At 43.4% G+C, this 27,337-nt stretch overlaps 4 protein-coding genes and 1 pseudogene across 10 annotated transcripts; 1 reads left to right on the top strand and 4 right to left on the bottom strand.

The window, feature by feature from the left end:
• Window positions 1-293: 293 nt before the first annotated feature.
• On the top strand, window positions 294-4,706 carry LOC133895504 (uncharacterized). 5 transcript variants are annotated; one of them, XM_062335878.1, is made up of 13 exons: window positions 295-492; window positions 585-998; window positions 1,097-1,232; window positions 1,750-1,810; window positions 1,933-2,046; window positions 2,432-2,563; window positions 2,638-2,757; window positions 2,914-3,317; window positions 3,391-3,490; window positions 3,592-3,651; window positions 3,755-3,841; window positions 3,946-4,068; window positions 4,152-4,706. In XM_062335878.1, the coding sequence occupies exons 3-13, from the start codon at window positions 1,129-1,131 to the stop codon at window positions 4,449-4,451; spliced, it is 1,605 nt and encodes a 534-aa protein (XP_062191862.1). In that variant the 5' UTR covers window positions 295-492; window positions 585-998; window positions 1,097-1,128; the 3' UTR covers window positions 4,452-4,706. The 5 variants fall into 5 exon arrangements, with proteins under 5 accessions (XP_062191864.1, XP_062191862.1, XP_062191861.1 ...); XM_062335880.1 differs by having other exon boundaries at window positions 294-998; window positions 2,923-3,317; XM_062335877.1 differs by having other exon boundaries at window positions 295-984.
• Window positions 4,006-6,323, bottom strand: LOC133895505 (transcription termination factor MTERF6, chloroplastic/mitochondrial-like). 3 transcript variants are annotated; one of them, XR_009905613.1, is made up of 4 exons: window positions 6,189-6,323; window positions 4,854-5,869; window positions 4,255-4,337; window positions 4,006-4,157 (listed from the first exon to the last, which is right to left on the bottom strand). XR_009905613.1 is itself a non-coding variant. In XM_062335883.1 (3 exons), the coding sequence occupies exon 2, from the start codon at window positions 5,856-5,858 to the stop codon at window positions 4,854-4,856; it is 1,005 nt and encodes a 334-aa protein (XP_062191867.1). In that variant the 5' UTR covers window positions 5,859-5,869; window positions 6,189-6,323; the 3' UTR covers window positions 4,239-4,337. The 3 variants fall into 3 exon arrangements, 2 of the variants coding, with proteins under 2 accessions (XP_062191867.1, XP_062191866.1); XM_062335883.1 differs by lacking the exon at window positions 4,006-4,157 and having other exon boundaries at window positions 4,239-4,337; XM_062335882.1 differs by lacking the exons at window positions 4,006-4,157; window positions 4,255-4,337 and having other exon boundaries at window positions 4,696-5,869.
• A 2,757-nt stretch (window positions 6,324-9,080) lies between these two features.
• LOC133895379 (tetraketide alpha-pyrone reductase 1-like) lies at window positions 9,081-11,342 on the bottom strand. The gene is made up of 7 exons (XM_062335643.1): window positions 11,097-11,342; window positions 10,861-11,002; window positions 10,581-10,747; window positions 10,273-10,467; window positions 10,008-10,170; window positions 9,646-9,838; window positions 9,081-9,495 (listed from the first exon to the last, which is right to left on the bottom strand). The coding sequence occupies exons 1-7, from the start codon at window positions 11,190-11,192 to the stop codon at window positions 9,312-9,314; spliced, it is 1,140 nt and encodes a 379-aa protein (XP_062191627.1). The 5' UTR covers window positions 11,193-11,342; the 3' UTR covers window positions 9,081-9,311.
• A 135-nt stretch (window positions 11,343-11,477) lies between these two features.
• LOC133895378 (uncharacterized) lies at window positions 11,478-18,797 on the bottom strand. Its single transcript, XM_062335642.1, has 3 exons — window positions 17,410-18,797; window positions 12,418-13,104; window positions 11,478-12,303 (listed from the first exon to the last, which is right to left on the bottom strand). The coding sequence occupies exons 1-3, from the start codon at window positions 18,475-18,477 to the stop codon at window positions 11,716-11,718; spliced, it is 2,343 nt and encodes a 780-aa protein (XP_062191626.1). The 5' UTR covers window positions 18,478-18,797; the 3' UTR covers window positions 11,478-11,715.
• Window positions 18,798-20,471: 1,674 nt separating this feature from the next.
• On the bottom strand, window positions 20,472-27,294 carry LOC133895185 (chaperone protein dnaJ 10-like; annotated as a pseudogene).
• Between the last annotated feature and the right edge of the window lie 43 nt (window positions 27,295-27,337).

Genomic DNA, 27,337 nt, shown 5'->3' on the forward strand with positions numbered 1-27,337 from the left:
GCTGCTCGTTCAGCTGCTCTGAACTTGTTGCAAATGGCGTTGGTTTTTGTCTTAAAAAAAATCGCCGGTCGTTTGCATGTCAACTGCACCAGACGCTTTCGGTGCGCCAAACAGCTCTTGCAAATCGCAACGCATGCATGCGTCCATAGAGCTGGATAGAGCAGACGGAGGAGACTGACGACCTCGACGGCACAGTGGTTGTGGTGGTTGCGGTTCATTCACTCGACGGGCCAAGAAACAGAAGGTGTTGGCAGCAACTCGCAACCTAATTCCATATAAGTCCTGGCCATCTCTCTCTGCTCCTGAGAAGCGTCATTACTGAGATTTGGTACCGGTCACCCTCTCCGACCGGCCCCTGGCTGCTGCCGCCAGCTACTAAACCCTGATCATCATTGTCTCCACCTCGCCATTATTGGCCACTGTCTGGAGCCGTTAGCCTTTCCTCGTTCTTTTAATGGAGGAATTAGCAGGGAAGGAGGACAGAGGGACATAGTAATGGCGTCGCTCCATTTTCCTTTTTCTCTTGCCTCCTTTTAAGCTCTGCTTTTCTGCGTATTATTTTTCCTGACCTTATCTTCCTGCAGGTTTCATTTGCTTTCCATCGCTTCTTTGGCCTTGTGGGTCACCAATCCTAACCCTCCGGTTCATTCTCAAATAGCAGCTCTTATGTCCTAAGCCTCCAAGCCATTTTTAACTTATTTGCCTATGTAGTAGCAGTACCAGCATTAGTACATCCCCTGCTCATTATTCCTTGTGTGCTCCATTGTTCTTCTGTTCAGTAACTCGCCTTGCATTTCATTCCATTTTCTTTCCATCCCCTTTGCATGGGCAAGCCAATGAGCTCTATTTAGCTAAGCGAATTTACCTTTGGGAGACAGAAAAGATTTCTCATCATCTACCACAAGCAGCGTCATGTCACCCTTCTTCTATTCTCCTCATTGGCCGTTTGTGCAGCCCAGCAAGAGCTCATGATATGCGAGTTCAGTAAGTTCATTAGTGTGATGGATTGCATGGCTTCTTATCCTTCTGTGCTGCTAGACATGCATGGAGAGCTGCTACTTGAATTACATGCTCAATCTTGATGGTTGGTGACTAGGTTCTTGGTGATTGAAGAACAGCCCAGGAGCCATGGAGAGCCCAGGACAACAAGTGCTCAAGGAAAGAGACTTCTACTGTGAAGAAACACCAAAGGAGGGTCATTCATCTTCTTATCTGCAGCACCGACACTCAAGGTTAGCATGCAGCAGTTTTCTCAGCATGATGCCGATAGGTTCTTCTAGCAGTGTGAACATATAGAAATAAATGACAATTCTAATGGTTTTGATGGATGTTTATTCTCGATATACCATTTCATCCTTATTAGATAGCATTAGCAGCATTTTCTGCACAGACCTATTTATATGTTAGCCTGTTACCGTGCTCTGTCATTGTCATTAGTAGATCACTTGAATAAACCCTCAGGTGACATGTACTGTAAGTAATGTTGAAAGTTTCTGTTCTACCAACGCTGAGTGCTTCTCCTTTTTCTGTGAATGTGAATAGCAGTAGCAGTGTAGACAGCTGTACTTGCAAATAATTTTCCAGCACCGTATCTATTTGCTGTTATTGTCTCTGGTCCCCTTTGACTGGAAAAAATCTTTCTTTGACTACGGAAATATTCAGTTTCAGTATCCTGAGCTTCCAAGCTTTCATTTACACATCAAGTCTCTTAAGTGTCTTTCTAACCTTTTCTAATTGTTGTATTTTCAGTGCTATAAGCACGTATGAAAATGTACCTGACATATCACCGCGACTCTCCCATCACGTACCTGTGGGTAAACTAATTTGTTTTCCGTTTTTGCTTGGACTCCTTTCCTGTTCAATGAAAGTAATCTTCAGTTCCTACTATCTTACTGAATTTTGCTTTTGCCACAAAATTTCCTGATTGTGCAGACAACCAATCGCAGTAAGATGCTTCGTAGAAGATATTCATTTAACCTCCCAGAACACTTGCATGAGCATCACATCATCACAACTGCAGAGAGAACTGAAAAAACAATTTCAAAGGTTAGTTCCAGCCCCTAACAAATTACTTCATGATCTCGAGGGCCTATTTGTTTCCGAAAGCTGAAGAAAAGCTGTTAAGTGCATGTCCTCCATCCATACTTTATGACATTGTTATCACATTCTTTTTCTTAATAACTTAGTATAATACTGATGTCAACAGTACAGAATGATGCTTGCCATATCTAGGGAGAAAAGATTAAGGTCATGAGTCATGATTATGCTCCTTTTTTCAGGTTGTGTCTGCTATAGTCAGGAACTGTGTTTCAACTTTCAAGTTCAAATTTTAAACAGCATGGAGTAAAAAAGAAGCAGTTCAGATCTACATATTTGCTATTTATGCCTTTTAGTCGATCATTCCTGATTCCTGATTTTGTTGTGACTGCAGTCTGTTGCAGACTTGGTTTGGGAGATAGCAGTCCTTGAGGAGGAAGTTGTTCGCAAGGAACTGCACTTGCTTTCCTTATACAGAGCAGCATTTGATCCATACCTCGGTGTCTCTCCTCATGTTTCTTCTCAGGTACAAACCTCACCACCTGGGATGGATCAATGTTCAGAGGTTATGCTGCATGCTAAGGCAACAGTTATGATCAGGTGGACCAAGAATCACACCGTCAATGCAGCAGAAAGAACGCTGACGAAGGCACCCTTCGCCTGAGAGACATCAAGGAGTCTGCATCCTACAACTTTCCAACAATCTCAGATTCTAAACGCGTAAGAACAGCATCTCTTCCTTTATCCTTTCAGAATTTACCATCAATCTTGCCAGAAAAAAAAACCCAGAAATGATTCTGTTATTTTCTCTGTTTTCGTTGCCGACTCTTCCCAAGTTAAAGCATCTGACGCAGCTTTAATTTGATGTTGCTGAAGTATACGCAGGAGCTGTCAAGATCATCTTCAGGGCGGTCAAGCCTTGCAAACTTCTTGAGTGCATCCATCACTGAATATGTGCCCAAGATCTCTTGCAAACTTTCAGAGGACATAGTGAGATGCATTTCTTCTGTCTACTGCAAACTTGCCAACGGACCATCACAAGATGCTGATTTTGAGACATCGTCTACTCCTTCTTTCTCATCTTCATCGAGTTCTTTTTCTCTGAAGTGCACTGTCGATAGTTGGAGCCCTCGATGCCATTACAATGCCAACGCTAGCTCTGACAAATATGATTCAATAGATGGGAATGTTGGACCATACACTGGGACGGTAATTTTCCCAAGGATACACATAGATAAAGACAAATTTGAGTATGCCTCTAAAATGCTGGATACTATCAGGTAAGAAACCACGCAAAAGATTAGATCGTAGCGAGAAAAAACCTTATTTACAGATGGCCATTTTGTGTCCCAGAGCACTGATAAAACGGCTGGAGAAGATTGATCCTACAAAGATGGCACAAGAAGAGCAGATCTGTTTTTGGATTAACATCCACAATGCTTTGGTTATGCATGTATGTTCAACACTTGTAGCAACTTGCCACCTAAGAAATGTTCACTTTTAGCCTCAGAATGGATGCATAACTAATCTGCCTTGCCTTCTGAAATATGACAGGCTTTCATGGCTTATGGACTACAGGAAAAACGCATGAAAAACACAGACATGATTTTGAAGGTATGCAATCATCATTCTTTCAACAGAAAGTCAAATAACAATCACACTGGAATCACATATCGCATATGAATTTCTCTGATAGTGTAGAGCAATCTATTTTCAGGCTGCATATAATGTGGGTGGGCATTCAGTCAACTCCCAAATTATTCAGAACTCAATTCTAGGATGCCAATCTCACCGTCCTTCACTTGTAAGCCATTCATCTATATAGCAATTAGCAGTCAACATTAAAAAAAAACATTTTCACATGTCAGAAGGAAAGCCACTAACACACTGGTGGGCATGAAATTTCAGTGGGTTCGTACGCTATTTACACCAATGAAAATATCAGGGAGCTCCATACATCCATACGCGCTTCATCATCCAGAGCCACTTGCTCACTTTGCTCTTTCAACCGGAGCATTTTCAGATCCACCTGTAAGTTCCAAAGCTCTTGCTAACTTTCCAACATTTCAACCTCATGTTGCTTAAGTTATTGTCACTGTGAATGACCTCTGCAGGTGAGGCTGTACACAGCCAAGAAAATATATCATCAACTGGAGCAAGCCAGGACCGAGTTCACTCAAGCAAATGTTATGGTCAGAAAGCAGATCATATTTCTACCTAAAGTTCTCCACTTCTATGCAAAGGATGCTGCCCTAGAGTTGCCTGACCTGATTGAGATGGTATGTGAGAGCATGCCTGAACTGCAAAGAAAAGAGATCAGACAATATCTTAGGAGGAAGGTTGACAAGTGTGTTGAGTGGTTGCCCTATAGATCTTCTTTCAGATACACTGTACATAGGAGTTTGGCTGAGTAGGCACTCTTGTCCTCGATATATGTGCTTGTAAGTAATGAACTAAGATTCTAAGAACAATTGATTGGTGTGTAAATAGGTGATTGTGATAGTTTCTCTAAGAGAAGAAAGTTATAACTTACTTGAAATCTTCTTTGTGTAGTACCACACTACCACAAATTTGTGGATTTCAGTTGAGTATGTAACAACAGAGAAGGAAAACCCACATGCTTTGCATTTGCTTGCTCTCAAATATAATTATTGAGATTATAAACTCAAGATCAAGATACTAGTTGAAACTTGAAAGAAGGAACCGCATTTTCAATGCCGAAAATGTTCAAGAAACAATATAGCCCAATGATACAGACGAAAACATTCACCTGGAAATAAAACATACTACATGGGAACTAGAGACAGGATGAGTACCTAAACTGCTGCAACCAAACCAAATTGCATGGCAAACTTCTTCTGATTACATTCTAGCATCTCGCTGAGGCTGCACTTTGAGTTCGTCTGCTTGAGCACCTTGTGACGGTACTCCAGGCTCCTCTTGAGGCCATGGCGAAAGAACTGGGGGTAATCTACCACCTCGCCCATGTCCCGTCCCATTTCTTCAACCAGGAACTTCATCCTTGGTTCCAAGCAATGCTTGACACTCTTGATGAGAACAGGAGGGTATCCAGCTACCAATGCCCTGACCTGATCCTTGCTGAAACCCCAGCTCCACAGGAACGCTAAATTGGGCCGAAGAATCTTCTCAACATCTCGTGACAATATATCAGGGAAGCTCGTGATCACCCTTTTGAGATCTGATCCCTGTAACCCGACTGTTAACTTGAGGAACTCGGCAGTAGGACGCAGCCGTTTGTCAATACTGTACCCCATGATGTACGGTTCCTTCGTGAGGATCTTGCCGATCATGCCTTCCTTGTCGATGCCGAGGCCGACAAGGAAGTTGATCGTCTGTGAGTATTTGGCCTCGATGCTGTAGCTGATGAGGCGTGGGTTCACCATGAGCAGCTTGGCGAGCTGCTTCTCGGAAACGCCGAGCGCCTGGAAGAAGGCGAGGAGCGGACAGAGCTTCTCCTCCACGCTGTGGAACAGTATCTGGGGGAACTTGGCGATGGCCTGCGCGACCTCCCCCGGCTTGGCCTGCAGCGTGGCGAGGCACTGCACCGTGGGGATCAGCTTGCCGTCGACGGACAGGGTAAGCACCTTGGGGCACTTGGCGACCACGTGCCGCAGCTTCCGCCGCTCGATCTTGACGTTGTTGAGGAGGTAGTCCCAGACGCCGGAGGCCTCGGCGGCGTCGAGGCCATGCAGATTCTTGCACCTCCTCGACATGCGCGCGACGGTCTCCTCGTCGAACCCGTTCTCCCTCAACCACTGCGCCAGGCTCTTGGCATTGCCGTTGCTGACACCGCTGGCCATTGGATCCTTCCCTGTTCAACATCGAAACTCTGTGATTCAGATGCCACAGAACGCCATAATTTGGCTGGACGACGCAGCTAGTGCTAGCACACTGGAAAGAAGTGAGTGAGGCAAATAGTCGAACACCAAGCGCGCATGAACGGTAACCACCACCACCACCAGCCGCGGTAGAAGCAGGAAGAAGGTGCGGTGGACTTGTTTGGTGCCCTGGTTTAAACCTCACACGATAATCTTGCGCCGCTCGATCTTGACGATAAGTAAAACTTGCGAACAGAATCAGAATCGAGCCGCAGCACACAGGGGGTTAGAGGAAGGTAATGTAATAATCACCTTGCTCTTTCTTGCACCAGGCCGAGGCGCAGAGAGGAGGGATGCAGATGCGTAACCGAGCGCGCAGGAGGAGGCGGAGGATAAGAGAAGATGATGCAGACGACGCTGCTTATCTCTGACTCTATCCTACTAAAAACCATTTTTTAGAGAACTATCCTAATGCAACTAGAACCTTATTATGCGCTGCGATCCGGAAGGTCCAAAAGCTTATGGGCCCCTGCTACTAGATTCAGTAGGCCCATGGGCCTAACCAGCCCATAGCGCCGGCTAATGCTGCCTACGTCCAATTCATTTTCCTTTTTTTCTAGAATAAGGGCACCCTCTGTGGATTTTTTAAATAATATTATTTTAATAAAAAAAACAAAAATAGTAATCGAATTGGATAAATAGCAAGAATAGGAGCCGGTCGGCACTCCGTGTGCCAACTAGGGGGTTTCAACACCTAGAACGTCGACTAGCACCTTTCGACAGTTAGGTGGCCAACAGGGTGGGAACACCAGTCCACGTCAGATCCATATAACATATTGGTATGCGCATAGTACTTCTCAGTATTTCCACAGCCGAGAAGAGGCCATGTAGACTAGTCGGCACTCCGAATGCCGAAAGACTCTTGTTGGCTTTTCAGCTCTGAAATGCCCCGTGTCATATCATGCGGCCACCCTTCTCCCTCCCATACTTCTTTGTCTACCTCATGATTGAGGCAGGGATGGGAGACGACAGCACGCCTGAGGGAGGGAGAGGGTGCAATTGGTGGAAGAAGGTGACTGAGAGAGAGAGAGAGAGGTTGTCAGGGATGACAACGCGTGGCTGGCTGCCATTGAAGGTAAATTCTTTTTGCAAAAATGATAGAGTAATTAGAGTAAAATTAGGAATTCATAGTAAATAGAGTATAATTAGAAATAGATTAGTTAATATAATAGAATTAAGATATCAACTAGAAATTTTAGATTTAGGGTTTAGGCTGGGGCTTTGTAGTGTAGCACATGTATTATTATAAACGAAATAGGGTATTTAGGGTTTAGGGTATATCAAAAAAGGAGGTTGCGACATATATTTAATCTAATGTAGTGTTAATATATTTTTCTATTGTAGGCATGTGCCTTTATTTTGTTATTATAGCCAATAATTGTTAAATTATTATGATGCAGGTTCAGGGATGTTGACAGTAGTGGATTTCAGAGTATTTTGGGGATGCTTATATTAGAAAATGTGATTTCGCTGTAAACTTATCAATTTTTAGTATGTGGACAATATCTTGAGTGATCCGGAAGACATGTAGCGGGGTGAAGTGTTTAGGTGGCTATATAATCTGTTGCAAGTTAGTCCATCACAACAGTGGTTCACATGGAAGGTTATGATTGCTAAGAAGTGGAAAACCGGGTGAAAGTGGGAACTAATGGAGATCAAATGTTCAAAACAATGGAAGCAGTTTGTGAGTAGAATGGAAATAATGGAAGCAATTTGTGATGCTTGTACAACGGAATGTGGAAGGTTCAAGAGAAGGCGAGCCTAGTGTCGCTGAGAAGGTTGATGAAAATGTTGTCACAGTGGAGCATAAGGTTGTTCCACAGGAGCCGGTTGTGTAGAATGAAACACAAGATTTAAATGACAAAGAATACGAGACCCCAATGCTTGTTGACGAGGGGGATGAAGATGAGAAAATTGTTGACCAAATGGAGGCAAATAACAATGAGTTTCGCACCTTTGAAGATGGCACTGCTAGAACAGAATGGGATATGGAAAAGAATGCCCCGGAGCAATGGACCAGCTTTGCAATGGTGAAGCTGATAGTTAATGATGGGTACCATTCATCCTGGGAGTACGGTGATATTGAGGTGAGGAAAGGACTGATGTTTAATGACAATGGGCATTTGTAGCATGTAGTAAAGAGATGGACTTTCTTGGAGAAAAGGGAGTTTAAGATGATAATTTCTAACCCAATAACATACACCATCAAGTGCACAACTCCAGGTTGTGCGTGACGAGCGCATGGTTATTTGACCAAGTGTGACAAAGCATGGGTAGCATCTATGTGGAGAAGCACTCCTGCAATTTAGAGAAGACTTGGCTCCCATAGGAACATGATTGCAGCCTTTGTGGCTAAGGAGATGTGCACTAAGGTCGTGAAGAAGATTGTTACCTCCCCGTTCGCAATAATGCATGCTATGAAGAATATATTTGGGTACGAGATTTTATATGATATGGCTTGAAGAGCAAAGCAGAAGGCGTTAGAGAAGAGGTTTAGATTAGTCATGTTGTGTACCGTATATGCTATTTTAACTTATGTACCGTACCAGTAGAAAGGCAAACATTTGTACTCAACCATACCCTAAGCGTGATGTATTTCCCTATTTTGTCTATCAACTTGACTGCAGAGCTTTAGTTCCAAAATTTGTACGTATTAATTATTCTAAGTTTTTTAACTTAAAATTATAATTATTTACACATAGTTCTCAAAACTGCTAACTGCTACAAAGTGTATAAAACTTTAAAAAATAAAACATGCATGTTGGTTGGCCAACATGCATCTTAGCCGACAGACCTGTCGACTCCTAGAGGGTTGCCGACAAGCTATTTGGGTATCCGGTCCGAAGGAGAGGCGGCCTATCGGCACACCTAGAGTTGACAGGTCTTGTCAGCACCAACAAATAGCGTTCCTGCATCCATGCTGCTGCCACATCAGCTAGTTGGCTAACCGTGTGTCGATATCATCCTAGTCGGTATTCCAAGTGCCAACTAGATGCTATTCCTATAATTTTCTCATTTCAGATTCTATTTATGCAATTATCCATTAAAATAATATTATTTTAAAAATCCGCTCTGTGCATTCAACATCTTGTCATCGTCTCGTTCGTCCAATGCTAGTGTAACCATGATCAACATGATGTGTAATGTGACGAAACATAGATCTGTTATTTCTTCTTCTTTTCATGTGGTTACAAGATCTTGTCATAGACAGTCTTAAGATCTGCTAGTCTCTCGGAGGCAAGAGCAGAGTAAGAGAAACCTAGAAGGGTTTTGCAAATCTCACGAAGAGCGATGAGTTGAGTGACACTTTTTGTGCGACTGGATTGTTTTCCAGCTGAGCCTGTATTTATCTGTCTTTCTGGGGGCATCCATGTATCATATCATGCCTACATTGTATCCGCGAAGCATGCTTCCACTTTTCTCCGGGAGATAGCCATGGCCTCTGAGTGAGTCCACGGCGTCATCGAACATCTCCTCGACTCCCTTGAACTCCAGCCCCAGCTCCCGGGCCTTGGACGTGCTGTAATGGTACGACTGCTCGCCGTAGATGTTGGGTAAACTGCGCACACAATATAATCTCGTCAAGACAATGAGTGAATGAATGTAATCTCTGGTCAATCTAGGCATTACGCAGATAACAGCTGTAGCAGGTAGATTGTCCAAAAAGAAGAATAAGTGTGCATGCTGCGTAGATTTCTGTGTGACTGACCTCTTCGGGATGGGGTATGATGGGAACCGTTTCGCAAGCAAGGCGACCAGATCGTTGTTGTCAAGAACCGCCGAGTTGCAGATGTACCTCCCCAGAGCGCCGGCGGTCTCGTAGACCAGGATGTGGCAGCTAGCGACGTCGTCGATGTGGACGTACCCCATCCTCCCATACACGGTGAACTTCTCTGTCACTCCTGCAACAAGGTTTTATTGACATTCAGAAACTAGAACCTGTGCGGAGCGTGGTTCTTCTTTTCGAGAATACGCAGAAAAGCTGCGCATGTGTCTATGCAGAGTGTGATGGACCGGCAATTACGACTTGCTAAACCTGATGAATGATGTGGGCAGATAGGATTCACATACCTTGAAATAAGCCGAGGACATCGGAAGCAGTGGGGCCAAGTTCAGGAGATAGATTAGGTCCGACAACGAAGGTCGGAAGAACAGTCACAAGGTCGATCTTGTGCTCTTTGGCAAACTCCCAGGCTGCTTTCTCCGCGAGGATCTTCGCAACAGCGTACCATATCTACCGGCGCACATGGAAAGAGACCCAATATTCTTCAGAGAAAAATGTTTGCACTGGCACAAGATCAAAGTGTGAATTTGAATTGGGTTGTCCAAGGCTCACCTGGAGACTTTCGCAGAACTCAATGGAGCTCCATGATGTTTCATCTAGCGACACGTTAGGGGGCAGATCAGCTTCGTCTTTGATCCTCACAGTCGACGATGAAGACGTGAGAACAACCCTCTTGAGCGAGGGATTCTTCTTGCATGACCGTAGCACGTTCAGAGTGCCATTTATTGCTGCATTAAGCATTTCTTCCTGCGAAGTGGGGAATCATCATGTTTCCATTATTATTTGTTAAGGCATATAACCATCATACATGTGAAAAAAGATGAGAAGAGTGAAGTGATCATAGTTAGTGTTTAGCATGCCTTGGAATCAGATTTAGTGACGATGGGAGACGCAGTGTGGAAGACGCCCTCACAAGCCATCACAGCGTCATCAAAGCTTCCTTCTTCCAAGAGGTCAGCTCTCACAAGCTCCAGCCTTTCCTTCGCACCAGCTAGATCCCAGAGGTGTGCTACTTTCTTGTGATTACCTATAAGTCACGTCACCTTCAGTAATTGTTCATTTCACAAGAAGTAACAAGAATGGACATAAATTAGGAGCCGAGAAGGTTAATTAAGATCATCAGAATGAGAGGAAACGGACCTGGGTCTCTGACTGTTCCTAGAACATGGTACCCAAACTCAAGGAGCCGCTTGACGAGCCAAGAGGCGACGAAGCCAGACGCCCCGGTGACGCAGACTTTGCCCTTGGCCGTGTTCGCCATTCTCTCAGACTGTAGGTGCTCCTGGGATTTGAGCCAAGGATATATTATATATGCCCAGAGAGTGGCTTGGACATGTGCAAAAATTCCACAACAGCTTAGGAGTTAGGAGGCTCACAGGTTCCGCATTCCACTGGATGAAACTACTCCCATCCTGCAAAAGGTCACAACATAGAAGGCCTGAATTACCAACCTTGCTGCATCTGCATTGCATGCACCTTCTTCCTTGCCACCAAGACGCTGGTTTATCAAAATTGTCTTACCCAGCTGTAATTTCATCAGTTTGAATAACTGGTTAGCGGTCAGTTCATCCCATGGGCAACTGGCAACATAATAAGGCAATGCAGAAGTTTTATTCCTGGACATCTTGTTCTGATTACATCCTTTTTCTCCAAAAAGAATTATGATTGATGATGACATGTCACTGTAATTCAATCAAAACAGGTACAACAAGAATTACAGTCTTAGTGTACACAAAAAAATGAGGGGAGGGGGGGGGGTACAAAATCCCCAAAGAGTATGCAAAACGGATGTACACTTGATCTCGCCTAGGACCCCTACTCCTGTTCAGAGTAGATTCCAAATGCTGGGAGTTAAAGAGGGGCATTGAGCAAGACATCCTGAAAGAGGGAGAGTTCACTACAGCACAGGTGCTCCCTCCAATATGCACAGGTGCTGGCAGAAAGTTTGGATACCGTATCGGACAGCCCTGGTTGTATGCAAGTCCACTGTCCAATTCATTTCTGGGGAGATAGGCCAAATGAAGAAGCAATTTCCGCCAAGTGCTGCCCTGTTGAATTTGTTATGAATGCTATAGGGACTACGGGCTGAAACATGAACTCATCGACCTCCAGTTGGAGATCATAGCACGTTTTTAGTTCCATTGCTTTAGACTCTGCAGCTTCAGCTTCTCTATGTAGTATCTCAACTTCTTCATTATCATCCGTTTCAGTTGCAGCAATCAATTCTGCTCTAGCAGCAGCACAATCCAAACGAAGTCTTTTGTAACTTGTCATGGCTGACTCTTTTTCTTTGAGTACAATAAGCCCTTCACATTCCTGTATCTTGTTGGTAGTTGCTACGATATCCTTCTCTATTATCTCTAGATCAATAGCAGCTTTCTCCAACTTAGCGTGCAGTTCTTCCTTTTCGGAATTAAGAGCTTTTGCTTCCGCAGCTATCCTTCCTGCTTCCTTGAAGTTTCTCGCAGCAGCAGCAACTTTCTTTTCAGCCTCTAGTTCAGGGCCCCTTTTGTCAATGAAGCTCAACTTCTGCTTAATTGAAGCCATCTCTTGCTGTATGCCTGATCTCCTTGAAGATATCTCCTGCAAGCCATCAAATCCAGTAAAAGGTTTAGGATAGCTTTCATCCAACACCAAACATAACACTCAATTTTATCAACAAAAAAAAAAAAACACTTAAAAGAAGAGCTGATGTACCTGAAGACTAGTTCTTGCATCAGTAATTTCTTGCCTGAGCATTTGAATGTCTTGCAAAATTTCCTCCTCCATTTTTAGCAACGCAATTCTATCCTCTCTTGACTTCAAAATTGATGATGCCAGTTTTCTTCTTATTTCAACTGATTGCTGGCAAGTTTTTGCTTCAGATGAACAAGAACCAATAATTTCCCTCAACTCTGAGTTTTTCTGTTCTGTTAAAGTGATGAATTTATCGATTTCATTCTTTTTTAAGACAAGTGCTTCAGTCTCTAAATCCACTTTAGTTTGGGCTTCCTGCAGGGAATTGAGCTTCAAGTCAATATCTGACTGAGAGCCATGAAATTTGGAGACCACGGCACTGATCCTTTCTTGAACCTCATGGATCTGAGCATTGTTTTCAGCTATCTCTGATTCCTTCAACCTCACCAACTCTAGAAGGCCAGCTAACTCCTCAGCGAGGATTTCTCCTCTCTTACTCAGCGTATCTTTTTCTTTTTTGTCATCTTCAACCAAATGTTCTATTGAGCCTTCCAACCCTGAACGCGCTGCCAAAACCAATTGTGTTTCAACCTGCATCTCTAACTTCTTTGTTTCTAGTAACTCCATTGATGTTTGCCACCCTTCTATTTCTTTCAAGGACATTTCTTGTGCTTGCTTGCTTTCTGAATCAGCATGGTCAGTGGCATCCTAAGAAAGGTAGAGTTTTAAGTATTACTGTATTAATAATCAACTAAAAGAGCAGAAACTGAAATGCAGTTGCCCCTGTGCAATTTTAGCATAACTAGCAATTGCTTGTTGTTTAGTTTCGTATTGTACAACATTGTAAGTTGCATCAACTTTAACTGTTAAATTGCATAACTAGCAATTGCTTGTTGTTTACTTTTGTATTGTACATCATTGTAAGTTGCATCTACTTTAACTGTGGGTTTAATTAAGTTGGACAGATGATTGCAGTAAGTTTCATAATTGGAAGAAAAGATCTAGTAGGCAAAGCTACGTGACGCAGCACAACAATCTAATTCAGAAACTTAAACAACTATCCATACATGTAAATAGTACTCTTTCAGTCGTATAGAATTGCAATTTTTATTAGTGTGGGTTAAATTATAACCTGGAGCAAAAAAGTTTTTGTCTCAAATATTATCTTATATGAAACTTTCGGTACTTTTTACATCCTAATTATAGTGGATAATTATTCCTTTGAACGTCAGTGCATCACCAAAAGAAAAACTGCTTGGACTTTTCAAAAGCTTCGACAAAATTTAGACTCAAACACTATACACATGATATAATAGGGGGAGAATTCCTTCAGTGCCATAAAAAAAAGTCCATCTTCCTTCATTGCTATTAAATTTTTTGAAGTTCCCTCACTGCCATCCATTTTATCTTTCTTTCCCCCTCTGCCACTACGTGACCGCTCCAGAAATCCTTCCGCCGAATTTCACTATGCGTCAGTACTGTTGATGGTACTGTTTACAACACAGTGATCGTTTGATATCTCCAAAAATCTATCATGGGCAGTATGGGCCCAGTGCAGCCCAATAAGGTGGCTAGCTGCAACATGTTACTTAGAGGTTAAGTAATAATTAGAGATAAGGGTTAGTTAGAGATAAGGATTCAAGATATGATCATTATCTAGTTGTTAGAAGTCTATATAAGGGGCATACATCATGTATTTGGAAGACAAGCAAGAAATATATCAATCTATCTTCCCAGTATCTCCTTCCATCCCTGCCTTTGTGTTGCAGCTGCTGCCTTCCGGTGAGGCCGGACTGCTTGGGTTGAGGGACATCTACGTAGGTACATGACATTTGGTATCAGAGCGCTCAGGTTCCGATCTACTTCGTATCCCCAGAGATTGACCCTGTCCACCAGCCGTCTCCTTCACATCTACACATATCGATTAAGCCCCGCATCGCCATCTCCTTTGTAACCTTCCAGATCGGGCCTCCTGCTCACCTCCCGTCCGGCCCGACCGCTCCTCCGTTGGATCTCTCGGCTCCGACCTCCCCTGCATGGTCCGGCGCACCGCCCGGCCGTCTCCCGTGTCAGGTCGCTCCGCCCTCGTCGGATCTCTTGCCTTCCCCCAGATCTTCCGGCACCGGCCACAGCTCCGTCGGCGCGGACGGACCCCAGTGCTTGGATCCGTGCCACCTGGCCCGCCTGGCGCTGTCCACCTGCTCCGCTGAACTCGAGGGGATTCGCCGATCCGCTCGTGTCGCCGTTGGATCCAACCTCCGCTCCACCACCCGACGTCAGCCGACCAAGCTAGGCGCACCCCCAACCTTGCACGGATCTGCAAGACCTGCCAGGGATACCTTCACATGGCCTCTGTTGCTAAGCTCCATTTGGTCCCTGAGGCCAACGACCCATTCGAGCAGATCCTGGCTAGCCACCCATTCAAGGAGATCCTGGACACAATTGATGAGATGAAATTCATGCTACATAAGATGATCGTGGCCCAGGAGAAGCAAAAAGCACAACATGTTGCAGCAGTGGCAGAGGCTATGCCTTTGTCTGGCATGAACAACGAAGCTTCTTCAAGCGGCGCCGGCATGGTAGCCTTGCAGATCGACGGCTTGCGATGGCGGCGCTGCTACGTGCCACAACACTCGCACCGCTGTTGGTTCCTCCCACGATGATTGCGCCTTCGCCACCAAAACTGCCAACAACAACATCTTCATTGCCACCGGCTAAGCCTCCTCCGTTGGCCTCGCTGTCCTTGACTGCACCAAGGCTACCTTTGGTGAGGAAGAAAAAGGTTGCTGCTGTGATAGCTGCACAATTGCTGCAATCTCCATGTCGTCGACCAATGGTGTGTTTTTGGCTGTGCGGAGCACGGCGAAAGTGCGGAGGATTGCAAAGTCGTAGCACTCTTCCTACAGCCGTCACATGTCACGGCAAGAAGGGTGTCGCTGCTACACCATGTTGGTTTCCCATGAAGTTGGCAACTTCATAGACGTCGATCAGCACTGTGGGCTCCCTACCTTCCATCTCAATCATCATTGCTAGCTATCCACTGATCTTTCATGCAATACGTCGTGATTACTCATCAACATGGGGCTACTAAGGGCTGCCGCCATGGCCACCACCACTGCTCGAGGACGAGCTGTGTTGAAAGGATGGAGGAAAAGGAGGAGCTAAGGTGCTACGTGGCACCGCAGGGGCAGCAGCAGATCACTACGAGCAGCGGGTCTAAGCTTAGCCTAGTGGACAAGTTGCTCCCAGAGTACTGCAGGGACGCCGCCACACTCGCACTGTTCATGGGATTTCCATGGGAACCAGGAGCAACGGGAACCTGCATGCGGGAGTTGGTCCAATGAACCTTGGTCCTTTCATTCTTTGCCAGAGGAGATAAAGGGAACCAACTCATGGCGTCAAAGTTTATCTCATCGAGATTTGGGGTGGGGTCCACCTACAGACCGAGATGGTGGGATACCACTACAAATCAGGATGGCTCCTTATTTAATTTTAGTGGCCAACAGAGAAATAAAGCCGAGATGTAAAAGGCTTATTTCAGGGTTTTTGTTTGTTTGCACCTATGTGTGCATATCGAGTCAGGCTTCGTGCAAAGATTGCAACTTGACCCAACCTGCAGCTCGAGGACGAGCTGCTCAAAAGGAAGGGTGTAATATCATGGGCAGTATGGGCCTAGTGCAGCCCAATAAGGTGGCCAGCCGCAACAACCTTAGGGCCGGCTACATGTTACTTAAAGGTTAAGTAAAAGTTAATTAGAAATAAGGGTTAGTTAGAGATATGGATTCAGGATATGATCATCATCTAGTTGTTAGGGGTCTATATAAGGGGCATACATCATGTATTTGGAAGACAAGCAAGAAATATATCAATCCATCTTCCTAGTATCTCCTTCTATCCCTGCCTTTGTGGTGCGGCTACCGCCTTCTGGTGAGACCAGACTGCTTAGGTTCAAGGACATCTATGTAGGTAAAATCAGTGACATTTTATTTCTCCAAAAATCCTAGAATTTTTTGTACATGTTCTGTAATCCATGTCCAACACATTTTAGTTAGATTCACCAAAAACGCATGTGCAGAATTTAAACTAAAATTCTCCAAAAAAGACTAATTTTATAAATTCTAACAATTGTTAGGACCTCAAATAAAATCCCAAAAATCAAGGAAAATTCACTAATACTCTTCTTATGTGATGAAATAATATTTATATTTATATGCAAATAAATATAAATAGAGCATTACAAATGAACTCACTTTTTTACCATATAACCTAGAGCTGAAAATAATTTTAGAAATTATTCCATCACATAAGAATAGTGAATTTTTCCAGATTTTTGGGATTTTATTTTAAGCTCTAACAATTGTTAGAAGTTATAATAGTAGATTTTTTTGAGAATTTTAGTTTAAATTCTACACAGACTTTTTGGTGAATCCAATTAAAATATGTTACACATGGATTATAGAACACGTAAAAAAAAATTCTAGGGTTTTTTGGAAAAGCAGAAGGCCATTGATTTTTTAAGATATCAAAGACCACATGGTTGTGAACAGTACCGTCAACAGTACCGACGCACAGTGAAATTAGATGGAAGAATTGCGGAGCGGCCACGGAGTGGCATAGAGGGAAAGAAAAATAAACAGATGGCAGTGAGAGAACTTCAAAAAAAATTATAGCAATGAAGGAAGAGGAACTTCTTTTTGATGGCGCTGAAGGAATTCTCCCTATAATAGGACATTCCAGAATTTACATGTCATATCTTGTCTGAAAAAATCCCTTGTTAGATCAATTTTGTAAAAGTTCTTTTCAAACAAAGATCACTCCTAGATTATGTTGTCCGGTAAAAAACATAATAACAAGAACATATTTAGCACGAATTCATACTTGACTAGCTCTTTCTAAGTACTAACTACAAAGTTCAAGCAGCAGAAATTCGAATGCCTAGCTGTTTCTAACTTTCTGAGCAATGGTTGTTTTGACTTTCGAGGCACAGTTTAATGTGAAGCAAAGCTGATTTACCTTTGCAAATTGCTCCAGAAGGGCAGCAGCTTCCTCCTCCGCTGCGATGCGCGACTCAAGCACATCCTGCAACTCCGAGTCCACCAAATCATAGTCACGCTCCGCATCACGCAGCGCCGTCAACAACAGATCCTTCTCCTTCTCCAACGCCACAAGGGAATTGCTGATCCTCTCGGCCTTCTCAAAGTCCTCGGCCTCACAGGCCTCCTCCAGCTCCCTCTCCAAATCCTTGTGCCTGGACACCGCAGAGCCCACCTCCGCCGCCACCTTCCTCAGCCGACCCGCCAGCTGCCTCCTCCTGGCCGTGACAGCAGCAGCCCTCTGCTGGATGGACTCAAGCTTGCCGGAGATTTGGGATCTGAGGAGAGCCAGACTCTCGTCGATCCCCACCTCTGCAACTCCACCCCCACCGTTCTCTTTCTCATCATCTTCCTCCTTCGCCTCCTCTACACGCAGAGAATTGTCAACCGGATCCAACACCACCACTGCGTCTTGCTCATAGCCGTCGCCATAGACATCGACTTGCTCCTCAGGGTACTGGTCGGGGGTATGAGGAGCGGCAGGATTCGGCGAAGCATCGGTGAGGATACTAGTACTCGCAGAGATCGTAGCAGCCACGACAGCAGTAGTAGCAGGGATTGCAGCAGTAGGAGGGGAGGGCGGGGCGGGTTGAGGCGAGCGGCCGTACCCGATACGCACGGCCCTCTTCTTCTTGCGGAGCGACGAGGAGGACGGCTGCCGGGAGAGGGCGGCCGCGGGGGGAGTCAGCGTCGGAGCCGGCGGCAGCGCGTGGCCCCGATCCTCGCCTTGCGGGTGCTGCTCCAGCGAAGGCGGCTCCTGGGGAGCGAGGAGGGTGAGATCGGAGAAGAGGTCCTCGTCGAGCGGCGGCGGCGCGGGCGGCGTCAGGGAGGAGGCCGCATCTGCGTCGGGCCGAGCGGCGGGCGGCCCGGGGTCTGGGGCCTGCTCCTCGGCGGCGTGGGATTCAGGCGCGAAGAGGACCATACCCTCGAAGAGCGAGTTGCCGTCCTCGCCGCCCCACCCGTCGGCGCCGCCGCCCTGGGACGACATCGCTGCCGCCGCCTCCTGATCGATCGGCAGGTGACGGATCGGTGAGGACGAGGGCGGAGCGGACTGAGCAATGGATGGGCGCTGCCGCCGCCGCCGCTGCGTGGATCAGATCATGATCCGGGGCGCTAATCGCGTGCGCTGCGCCGCTCTCGCATACGAATCTGTTCGCTAATTTTGTCGCGTAACGGGAGGAAAAAGGATTAGACGAGGAGGGAGATGAGCTGCTTCTGCTTTGCACGGACTCCTTGCTTTTCCCTACTGCAAGAGCTTGTTTGGGTGCTTCACTTCCCTTGTCTTCGATCATCAGGATCAGAGGCATTTGACATCACAACTGGACTGTCACCTTATACTAGGAAAAAAAAATATTATGTCTCATAAATAATCGCAAAGCATTTGGTTGTCAAGTACTCTCTATGTTCAAGAATATAATACACATTTTATTTTGAAAAATCATCAAAAGTAAATTTTATTCACTAATTTCTCTTATAATATATTGTCAATTACTAAAATTGACATCATATTAAAAGTACTTTGAAATACAAATATATTAAAATAAATTATGTATACTAAACATATATATAATTTAACTAATTATCGATCAAATTTTTATTTATTTTTAATAAAATACGTCTTACATTTTTGCACGAAGAAAGTGTACACGACACTAGTTTTTAGTCAAGTATCACAAAACACCTCCACATCCGATACCAGTGGATTTGACCATCTTTGCCATGATTCTATTCGGGACAACAAAGAAGAACCTTACAAAAATTCTAGCAAGAACTTTGCGACATGATTCCTATATGATTCATACATGATTCTCACGTTCCAAAAGGGACCTTGTTCATGGCAGATTCTTCTCTCTCTTTTTTTAACCGTAATTCATAAGGATTCTCTTTGTAGCAGACTAGAGCAGTGCATCAACCTCAGTGGTACCAAAGGGGCAAGACAATCACCGCAACTTCATTATGGATGCACGATAATGGCAGAATGCTCAATGGAATTAACCGACAACAAAATGACACCGTATCATGTACACCAATGCTGACCTACAGCTGCATCAATAGCACCAGAAAATCCCTGTATACAGTTTCACAACACACGGCTGCTACCATCAGTCTATGCATACACAACTGAAGAAATAGTGCGAAGGATACCTGACCCCTCCGTCTCCTCTACTACAGGCACAGCAAAAGGTGCACCATGCAAATGATCTAGTATTGCCAGAAATGTTCCACGGAATAATGGTACATGCAGACTTAGTCTGGCGTCATAGTAAATCTCATTTTGGAAAACAAAAATTTAATTAAAAGCGGTATCCAAGCTAAGTTAGGTCTCACAAATCAGAGTATAGAACGAGGCTAAGACTTGCTACTTAAATGAAAGGATTTCGAAGTAAAATTCTTGCTAATTCGATAAGGATTGTATTCTTTAATTATTTCTCTATTTTTTATTACTTAATTTACGAATTTCAAAAAAACTAATCTATTGGATTGGATTCGTTAGAGAATTCGATCCTCTGTGCGTCAGGTGGAGCTGTAGGCATCGGGAAGTTGAACGAACAGTAGGTTCCGTTAAACTGGGGGGCCTCCACATACGGGCTCTAGCAAAACAGAAAGCAATTTTCAACGTCTTGCATGAAAAGAAAAAGGTTTCCCAGATATTGATCACTTGGACGACATGATAATGTACAGCGACAAAACAATCATATTTACAATAAGGAGCAGTTACCGGGGCATTAGGAGTGACTTGTGGCTCCCATTTTATTTTATAAAATACGTAGGAGAGTTATGTATCTTTATATTAAGAAGTAAATAAAGAGTACATAAAGTACACAGTAACCTTGAAGGGTCAGGAATCCAGGACAGTTTTGGATGAATCGTAAACGACTAAAGGTCCTGAACCAACAGCATCTAGATTACCGACCCAAACTACTCAAACTAGCCAAGAGCAAGGAGAGCTTGGTAGCTCTGGCGTCGCACCACCTCGCAGCCTCATCTCCGATCAAGGCCACCAACGTTTGGTGATGAATCAGGGGAGCTACCATCATTGTCATCCATGTTATCTATATTCTCCGCTTGTGATGTTTCCCCTCACTAGGGTTGAGCTTAACCCGCTACATGGAGCAAATACAACTCACATACTGGAAATGTCAACGCCATTATAAATATTTAAACAGAACAAATGAGTGAGCAATACCTGGAAAACTTTTCCTAAAGTTTTTAAGCCTTTAGCACGAGCGCGCAATTCCTCCCTCTTGGCACTACCGTCTTGAAGCACCTGGTATTGATAGTGTTGTTACTTATTAGCAATCCACTGCTACACTAGTTATGTTAAGAAAGTAATAATGAATACAATGCACATAACATGCATGAAAGGTGCAGTTGCTGGGACAGACCATTTGACAGACATGCGGTAGTGTGGCTTCGATGTCAGCAACGTTAAGCTTCCACAAGGAATCAACATAATTTGCTTGTGGTTCTGCAAGTAAATTTCGAGTTCTTCCTCCTTGTAGTGGCCCTCAGCACTCATATGCTTCTTTAAGTCCTCTTGCAGCTGCATAAGAGCTATTGCACCTGCAAAATAATGAGACAACAAATGACAAACATAGCGTATCAACATAGATGATGACAAACATTTCCTTCCAAGATTTACCGACAAAACTCTTAATAGATATTGATTAGCTAGTTTTACCTGTGGCAGCTGTCAGTTGGGATTTGATAAAATGTCCTTTGTCTCTAAACCATTCAGCTACAAATGGAACCCCCAAAAATATCGCTTTCTTTCCAAGTTGTTTTGCAGCTTGCCTTGAATATACATAGCCAATAGTGTTCAACATATCAACTCCATATGCTGCCGTGTAAGCAAAACACAGAAAAGAACACACAGCATAACAGAATAATAAAATAGCCTCAAGCAAAAAACAAATAGAATTGATCCCACTAAAGAACAGGTTTGGCAAACATATTTTAATCAGACTATGACACTGTCATATACTTCAGGAACAAGGGAGTATGGCATATTGGCCACCTTCAATCTTTTGTACATCGTTTACTTACAGACAAGAGACAGCTTCAAACCTTACTTTCAGTTAGTAATTAGGAGGGCATTTAGAAAATTGAATGAGCTTCTTGTGCTTGTATTTTCTGCAGCATTTAGGTGAATAAACTAATAAGAAATGGTTGCAAAAGAAATCAGATATCCAGTTATGTTTCAATTAAAGTGAACGGTTTTAAGAATGACATCACGTGCAGTATACTCAAAATATCTAATTATCTATTGAACCATATGATAAAAAAAGAAAATACTATGGCAAGCTGCGAGCAGAGGAAGCAGCAAGAAGGTAAGGGCAGACCGCCCTTAGGTCGCCGGGTTTCTCCTGTGTGACTCGAGGCTCTAATCAAAGCCGATTTGTGAGCAAAGACCTTTACTGAATATTATTGATTGGTGTATTCTTACAGGACCTTGTAGCAGCCTTTAGCCTATCTCCAACTGTTTCTCATTACGAAGGGATTTTCGTTCACTTCAACACTCTAATGGTTTCCCTTCACAGTTCCTGTCATAAAAGAATTTCTAAGGTTATTTTTTTTAAGACGAGATTCTCTCTCCTTTCCCTTTACAAATCTCATCGAAGGTAAGCTGTTGGAGATGAGAGAAAATAAAAAGAATGTGAACGAGAAAGGGAATCGGGAACGGAACAGAATGAAGGAAATATGGTTAGAGATGGTCTTATAGTTTAGGCACCGAATAGCAGTCCGACTCTGCTACATACAAAGGTAACTGACTCGGATAGGACTCTGATATAAAGAGAGATACTAATCTAGACATACTAAATTAGTAGTATGCATATCTCAGCCAGCTGCTGAACCCTTCTTTCTATTCTTTTTCCTCTGATATTTGATCCCAAACCTTCTGTCCATAATAGAAAAAGAACAGCTCTTTCAATACCATACGCCAACTAAGATCCCACAGCAATAGGCAGCACAGGATTAAAAGGAAAAAAATATCTAGAGTTAAGGGAGGGGGTGACTAGTATCGGCAAAAACCTGCACTGCTAAGTCTGGACACCTCAGCTTCAGCAAGCTGGACGAATTCCTCCTTATTTCCTTGAACATAAATGTGTAGCCGTTTTTCCAGTATCTCTGCAAGTTTTTCTTCCCTTTCCTCTTGAACAGCCTGCAGTTGTAGTTTGCCATTCAGCAGAATATTGTGGCAGAAAGAGTATGAAATGCAAAAAAAAATTATGGATCAAATGGTGGCCAACAACCATGATAACATTAAATTATTAATCTACGATCTGGAAGTTATATAAAATAATCCTGATTAAGGAGCATACCTGCATTTTCTCTTGCAGCTTTCTTGCGTCAATATATTCATTTCACCGAAATTATCAAGTGAAGCCATTGATGCCATTGCCAGTTGACCAATGTAATCCTCAAAAAGCTCACTACCAAATAGCATTGCAAAAATTGCTGCTGGATCAAATATTCCTTCCCTGTTGTAAGGATAAGTTACATCATAAGAGTGAGATAAATTAGGGTACTTAAAACTATTTCGACTCTAAATAATACAAGATAAATTTATATTAATTTCTATCTAAATATGTTCTAGATTTATCTAATATGTCTACTCTATCGATCAAAGCGCTTGCAACTTATCTAAGAAGTTAAATTACAAATAAATAAATGCGAAAACGTAAATAAGGTAGAGAGAGCAAACTCGGTACAAGGATTTTTTTTTTCCGTAGTATCGATGGCATGAATGCCACCCTTAGTCTATGTTAGAGCTCCACAAAGGATATACTCCCGGTTGGCACCCAGTCACGACCTTTGAGCTACCGAGTCACAAAGACAAGGTCTCCATCCGGATGAGCCACCAAGCCACAAAGGCAAGATCTCACCACTAGCCTCTCTTCCGGTTCCTCGTTGCTGTGATCACTTCGGAGCTTGAGCCATAAAGGTAATAGTCTTCGCGCCGCACAATCGCCTTGCCACCGCTCCACACCAAGTCGGAGGGTCAACAAGATTACCGGTGAGTTACCAAGACTCCAAGGTACCAGCGTACCAAGAGGTACACTGTTGGATCACTCCTTGATCCACTCTCTAGGCAGTAATCACCTAACAACTCACTCTCTAGGCCTATAAGCACTAATCACTCACTAATCTTCACATGTGTATATGAACTTCTCTGGACTCCAGCACACTCAAATGACTGAGTGGAGGGGTATTTATAGCCTCAAACTCGCGCACTAGCCGTTAACCCAATGGCTCTAAAAAGTTGTTAACACCAGATGATTCGGTGAGAACAGTAGTAGTAACATCAGATCATCCGGTGAGTACACTCTCACAAACTAGCCGTTGGAACCCCACTCAAGCATCTGTGAACACCAGATACTTCGGTGTATACTTCACTTTCATCACCGGACTTTTCGGTGAGTATACCTTGGCCATCTGAGCCAACATCTTCTCTGTGTAAATTGCTCCGGTGCACATCAATTCATCACCGAACTATCCGATGCATTGTCCTCTGCCAGCCGAGCCAATGCAACTCTCTCTGGAAAATATGTTCTGATTTATAAATCTTCAGAGCACCGGACCTTCCGGTGAGGTCACTGCATTCTCCCCTTTGTCAACAATGCTCCAGTGTATTCAAATTAATCACCAGACTATCCGATGAGGTCTTCTTCTTCGTCTTTGCACTGTTCATTATACGGTGTATTGTTCGGTGCACTTCTCTTCATCATCGGACCTTCTGGTGTGTTGACATTCGATCTTCAACAGCTGCAACCTTCTCTGTTGGAAATGCTCCGGTATGTATCCTCCTCTGAGCACGGATCATCCGGTGAGGTCATATACCTCTGGACACAATGCTCTGGTGTGTTTAACCATGTGAACACCGGACCATCCAGTGAAGTTATTTCTCCTGAGACGTTTTCTAATTCAACCAAACTTTATCCCGGCTTCGGTAGCTTCTTCATGTATTACATCCATAAGACTTATTAACATATATTCTTGACAAACATGTTAGTCTCAATGAGTATGTTGTCATTAATCACCAAAATCACAATTATAGCCTAATTAGACCATTTTCGTTACACCTATCAAATGTTGAAAAAAGCAAGTAAGGATGTTGCATCTTTGTGTGGGAGAAAATTATTTGCCTCCACAAAAGTTCCAAATACAATACTCATGATGATTTGCCATGAGCCCACAAGAACACAGTTTACGGCCCTCTTTGGCTTGTTTGGAACAAACAAGAATAGGAAAAATTTCCCGTGTTCCAAACGGGACCTAGTATGTTTCACAAGAAACGGCACATAATTTATTTGTAACTAGAGCATACGTCGAGATGCCGGATTTCTCATATGAGTCATAAGCTTGGCGCTGTGTGGGGTCACTGAGCACTTGGTATGCTTCCCCTAGTTCCTGTTATGAGAATTCTATGAGTACACAACAGTATATGAATAAAATTATGGCAAGGGCATCGTATCATTCCTCATGAAGCCAATGCCATATAATTGTATCAAATCTAACTTTAAAACTGACCACGAGGAATCATATAATACAATAATAGCCGTGCAGTAACAATGTGCAATATATTCATTAATGATCCACAGGCTTTCTTTGTAACCATGTATGAGTGAAAAGGGGGGGGGGTGTAAAAATCACATAGCACAGTATGTCATATCATGACATCATAATCATTAAGTAAAATTTAGGATAGATGAGTTCGTTGAGAAGTTGAGAACTTCGCATCAATGACTGCAGCCTCAGTTGCTTTAAGTGGAGTTTTGGACAACAGCACAACATCGAAGACACAACTTTGACCACCAAATTGTAATGGCATACATTCATAACATATTTATAAAGCCTAGTGAAATGATAAATACCATTTTCAGGTCGAAACTATACATAATTTTTATATGTCCAAGCAACATTTATATAAATAACGATAGCCAAAATTTTGACTTCACACATCCCAGAACATCAGTTATTTTTCACTGGATGGAGCGTTTAACAACACAACTTGTCTGAAAACTGTTTGATGAACTGATCAACCTACAAGCCAGTGATTTGGTAACACAAGTGCAAAACGATGTACTTGTAAGCATCAGAAACAATCACTTATTGGATCAGCAAACAGGTTGAACAAAAAATGGTTGAACATAGTTCAGGGTCTTTAGCCCACCAAGATTTAGTAAGAGTACTCCAATTTTTCTTCAACAGCATCAGAAGATATACCTTTGGCATCATCAAAAGAAGTACAAACATTTGTAAAACTGGACCTATCAGCAAGATTCTGCTATTGTTTAAGTCATGGACTTCTGTTAACCAAATGAGTGTATCCACTTGCTGTTAATTGTAAGAATAAAATTGAGAATTTGCCACCGGACCCCTGATAAGGATGGCAATTTAGCTAACTTTTCCACACTGAAATATGCCATCCGGTGGCAAAAAAAATATATATCTCTAATTGTAAGGGTTTACCATTCCCATGCAAGTTATGCTCATGTTTGGTAGAACCAGTAAAACTTGTAAAAAAAAAAGGGTGTTTTATCGCATGACCCGTCAACAGTAGTAACTACCAATCAATGTTATAAACATGATATGCTTTGATCCCAACAAACAGATCAACCAATTCAAAACAAAGGCTATGAAGACTATTTCCGGTGGGAATATCATCTAACGTAGCTTGACCACACCTTTGAAAGCTATGGGAAGATAGTGAGTGAATAAATGATCAACAACAATAGCATCAAATATATGTGGTTTCACTTAATATTTTAAAACGTGTGTTGTTCTGACAGATGTTCATGACTGAAAAAAAAACTACTACTGAAAGACTTTGTTAGCCAAATAAATGATTACTGAAAGCACGAACAATGTAATTGTCGGGATAATCCCTAATAATTAATTTGGGATATTCCGGTTGATGGACGCATTGATCAATGTTTCTTAGGTTGGATCTAATGAACTTAAAAACACGAGGACTTTATCTAGGTTCAGACCTTTCGTAGGGTAATAGTCCTACATCCTATGTATTTTCTTATAGATTTGATGAATTTATTACATAATGTGTTTTTTGCTGCTCTCCTATAAGCTGGGTCCTCCCCCTTTATATAACAGGAGAAAATATTTACATACAAACAGACCGTGCCAAACTCTGTGGCAGACCTACATCTGACAGAGCCAACTACTCTTAGATCATCATGATGAAGGATAGGCATGCATGCCTTGCTTTGGTCATCCTGCATACCTTGTCCCACCACCGAATGTCGTCACACTCATTTGCGAGGCCATAACGTAGCATTAAATGATATAGGATGAGTCATTGCGCCACCATGCCTTCTCACGACCTTGCTCGCTGAAAGAGATTGCTTGAGGAAGAAAAACACTTAAGTGAGTGGCATTAAATGTGATTTAATCGGTTAGGGGTTGGGCGTAGGTTTTGTCCTCGACCAGGGGACTGGTTGCAGGAGCCATATCCTGGTCGCAAAGTGAGTCCATGGTCCTGAGGGTATTCGCCCACCGGTTGACACGTGATAGCGTGGGGCCCGTCAGGTAGGGCACCCCCTTACCTATTACATCGACATTAATACTCTAGCATACGAAAATCAATGGCTTAAACCTGTTTAGCAGTGTCCATTCCTTTTGCCAAGAGTTCATCAAATGCTTCCCATATGCGCAATCCTCTGAAGAAAAGTTTGGTTCCATTCTACATCACCGCAATCTGTTTGAGAAATTAAGATAGGCGCACATCTCAAATCAGAGTTTATAAAATCACCTGATCTTCACCCCCCTGCATCCCCGCCGCCATGGTGGAGCCCTGGCTTCCTCATGCCCTCCATCTGTCCCGCTTA

Source organism: Phragmites australis, chromosome 16, assembly GCF_958298935.1.
Source record: "Phragmites australis chromosome 16, lpPhrAust1.1, whole genome shotgun sequence".
NCBI lineage: Eukaryota > Viridiplantae > Streptophyta > Magnoliopsida > Poales > Poaceae > Phragmites > Phragmites australis.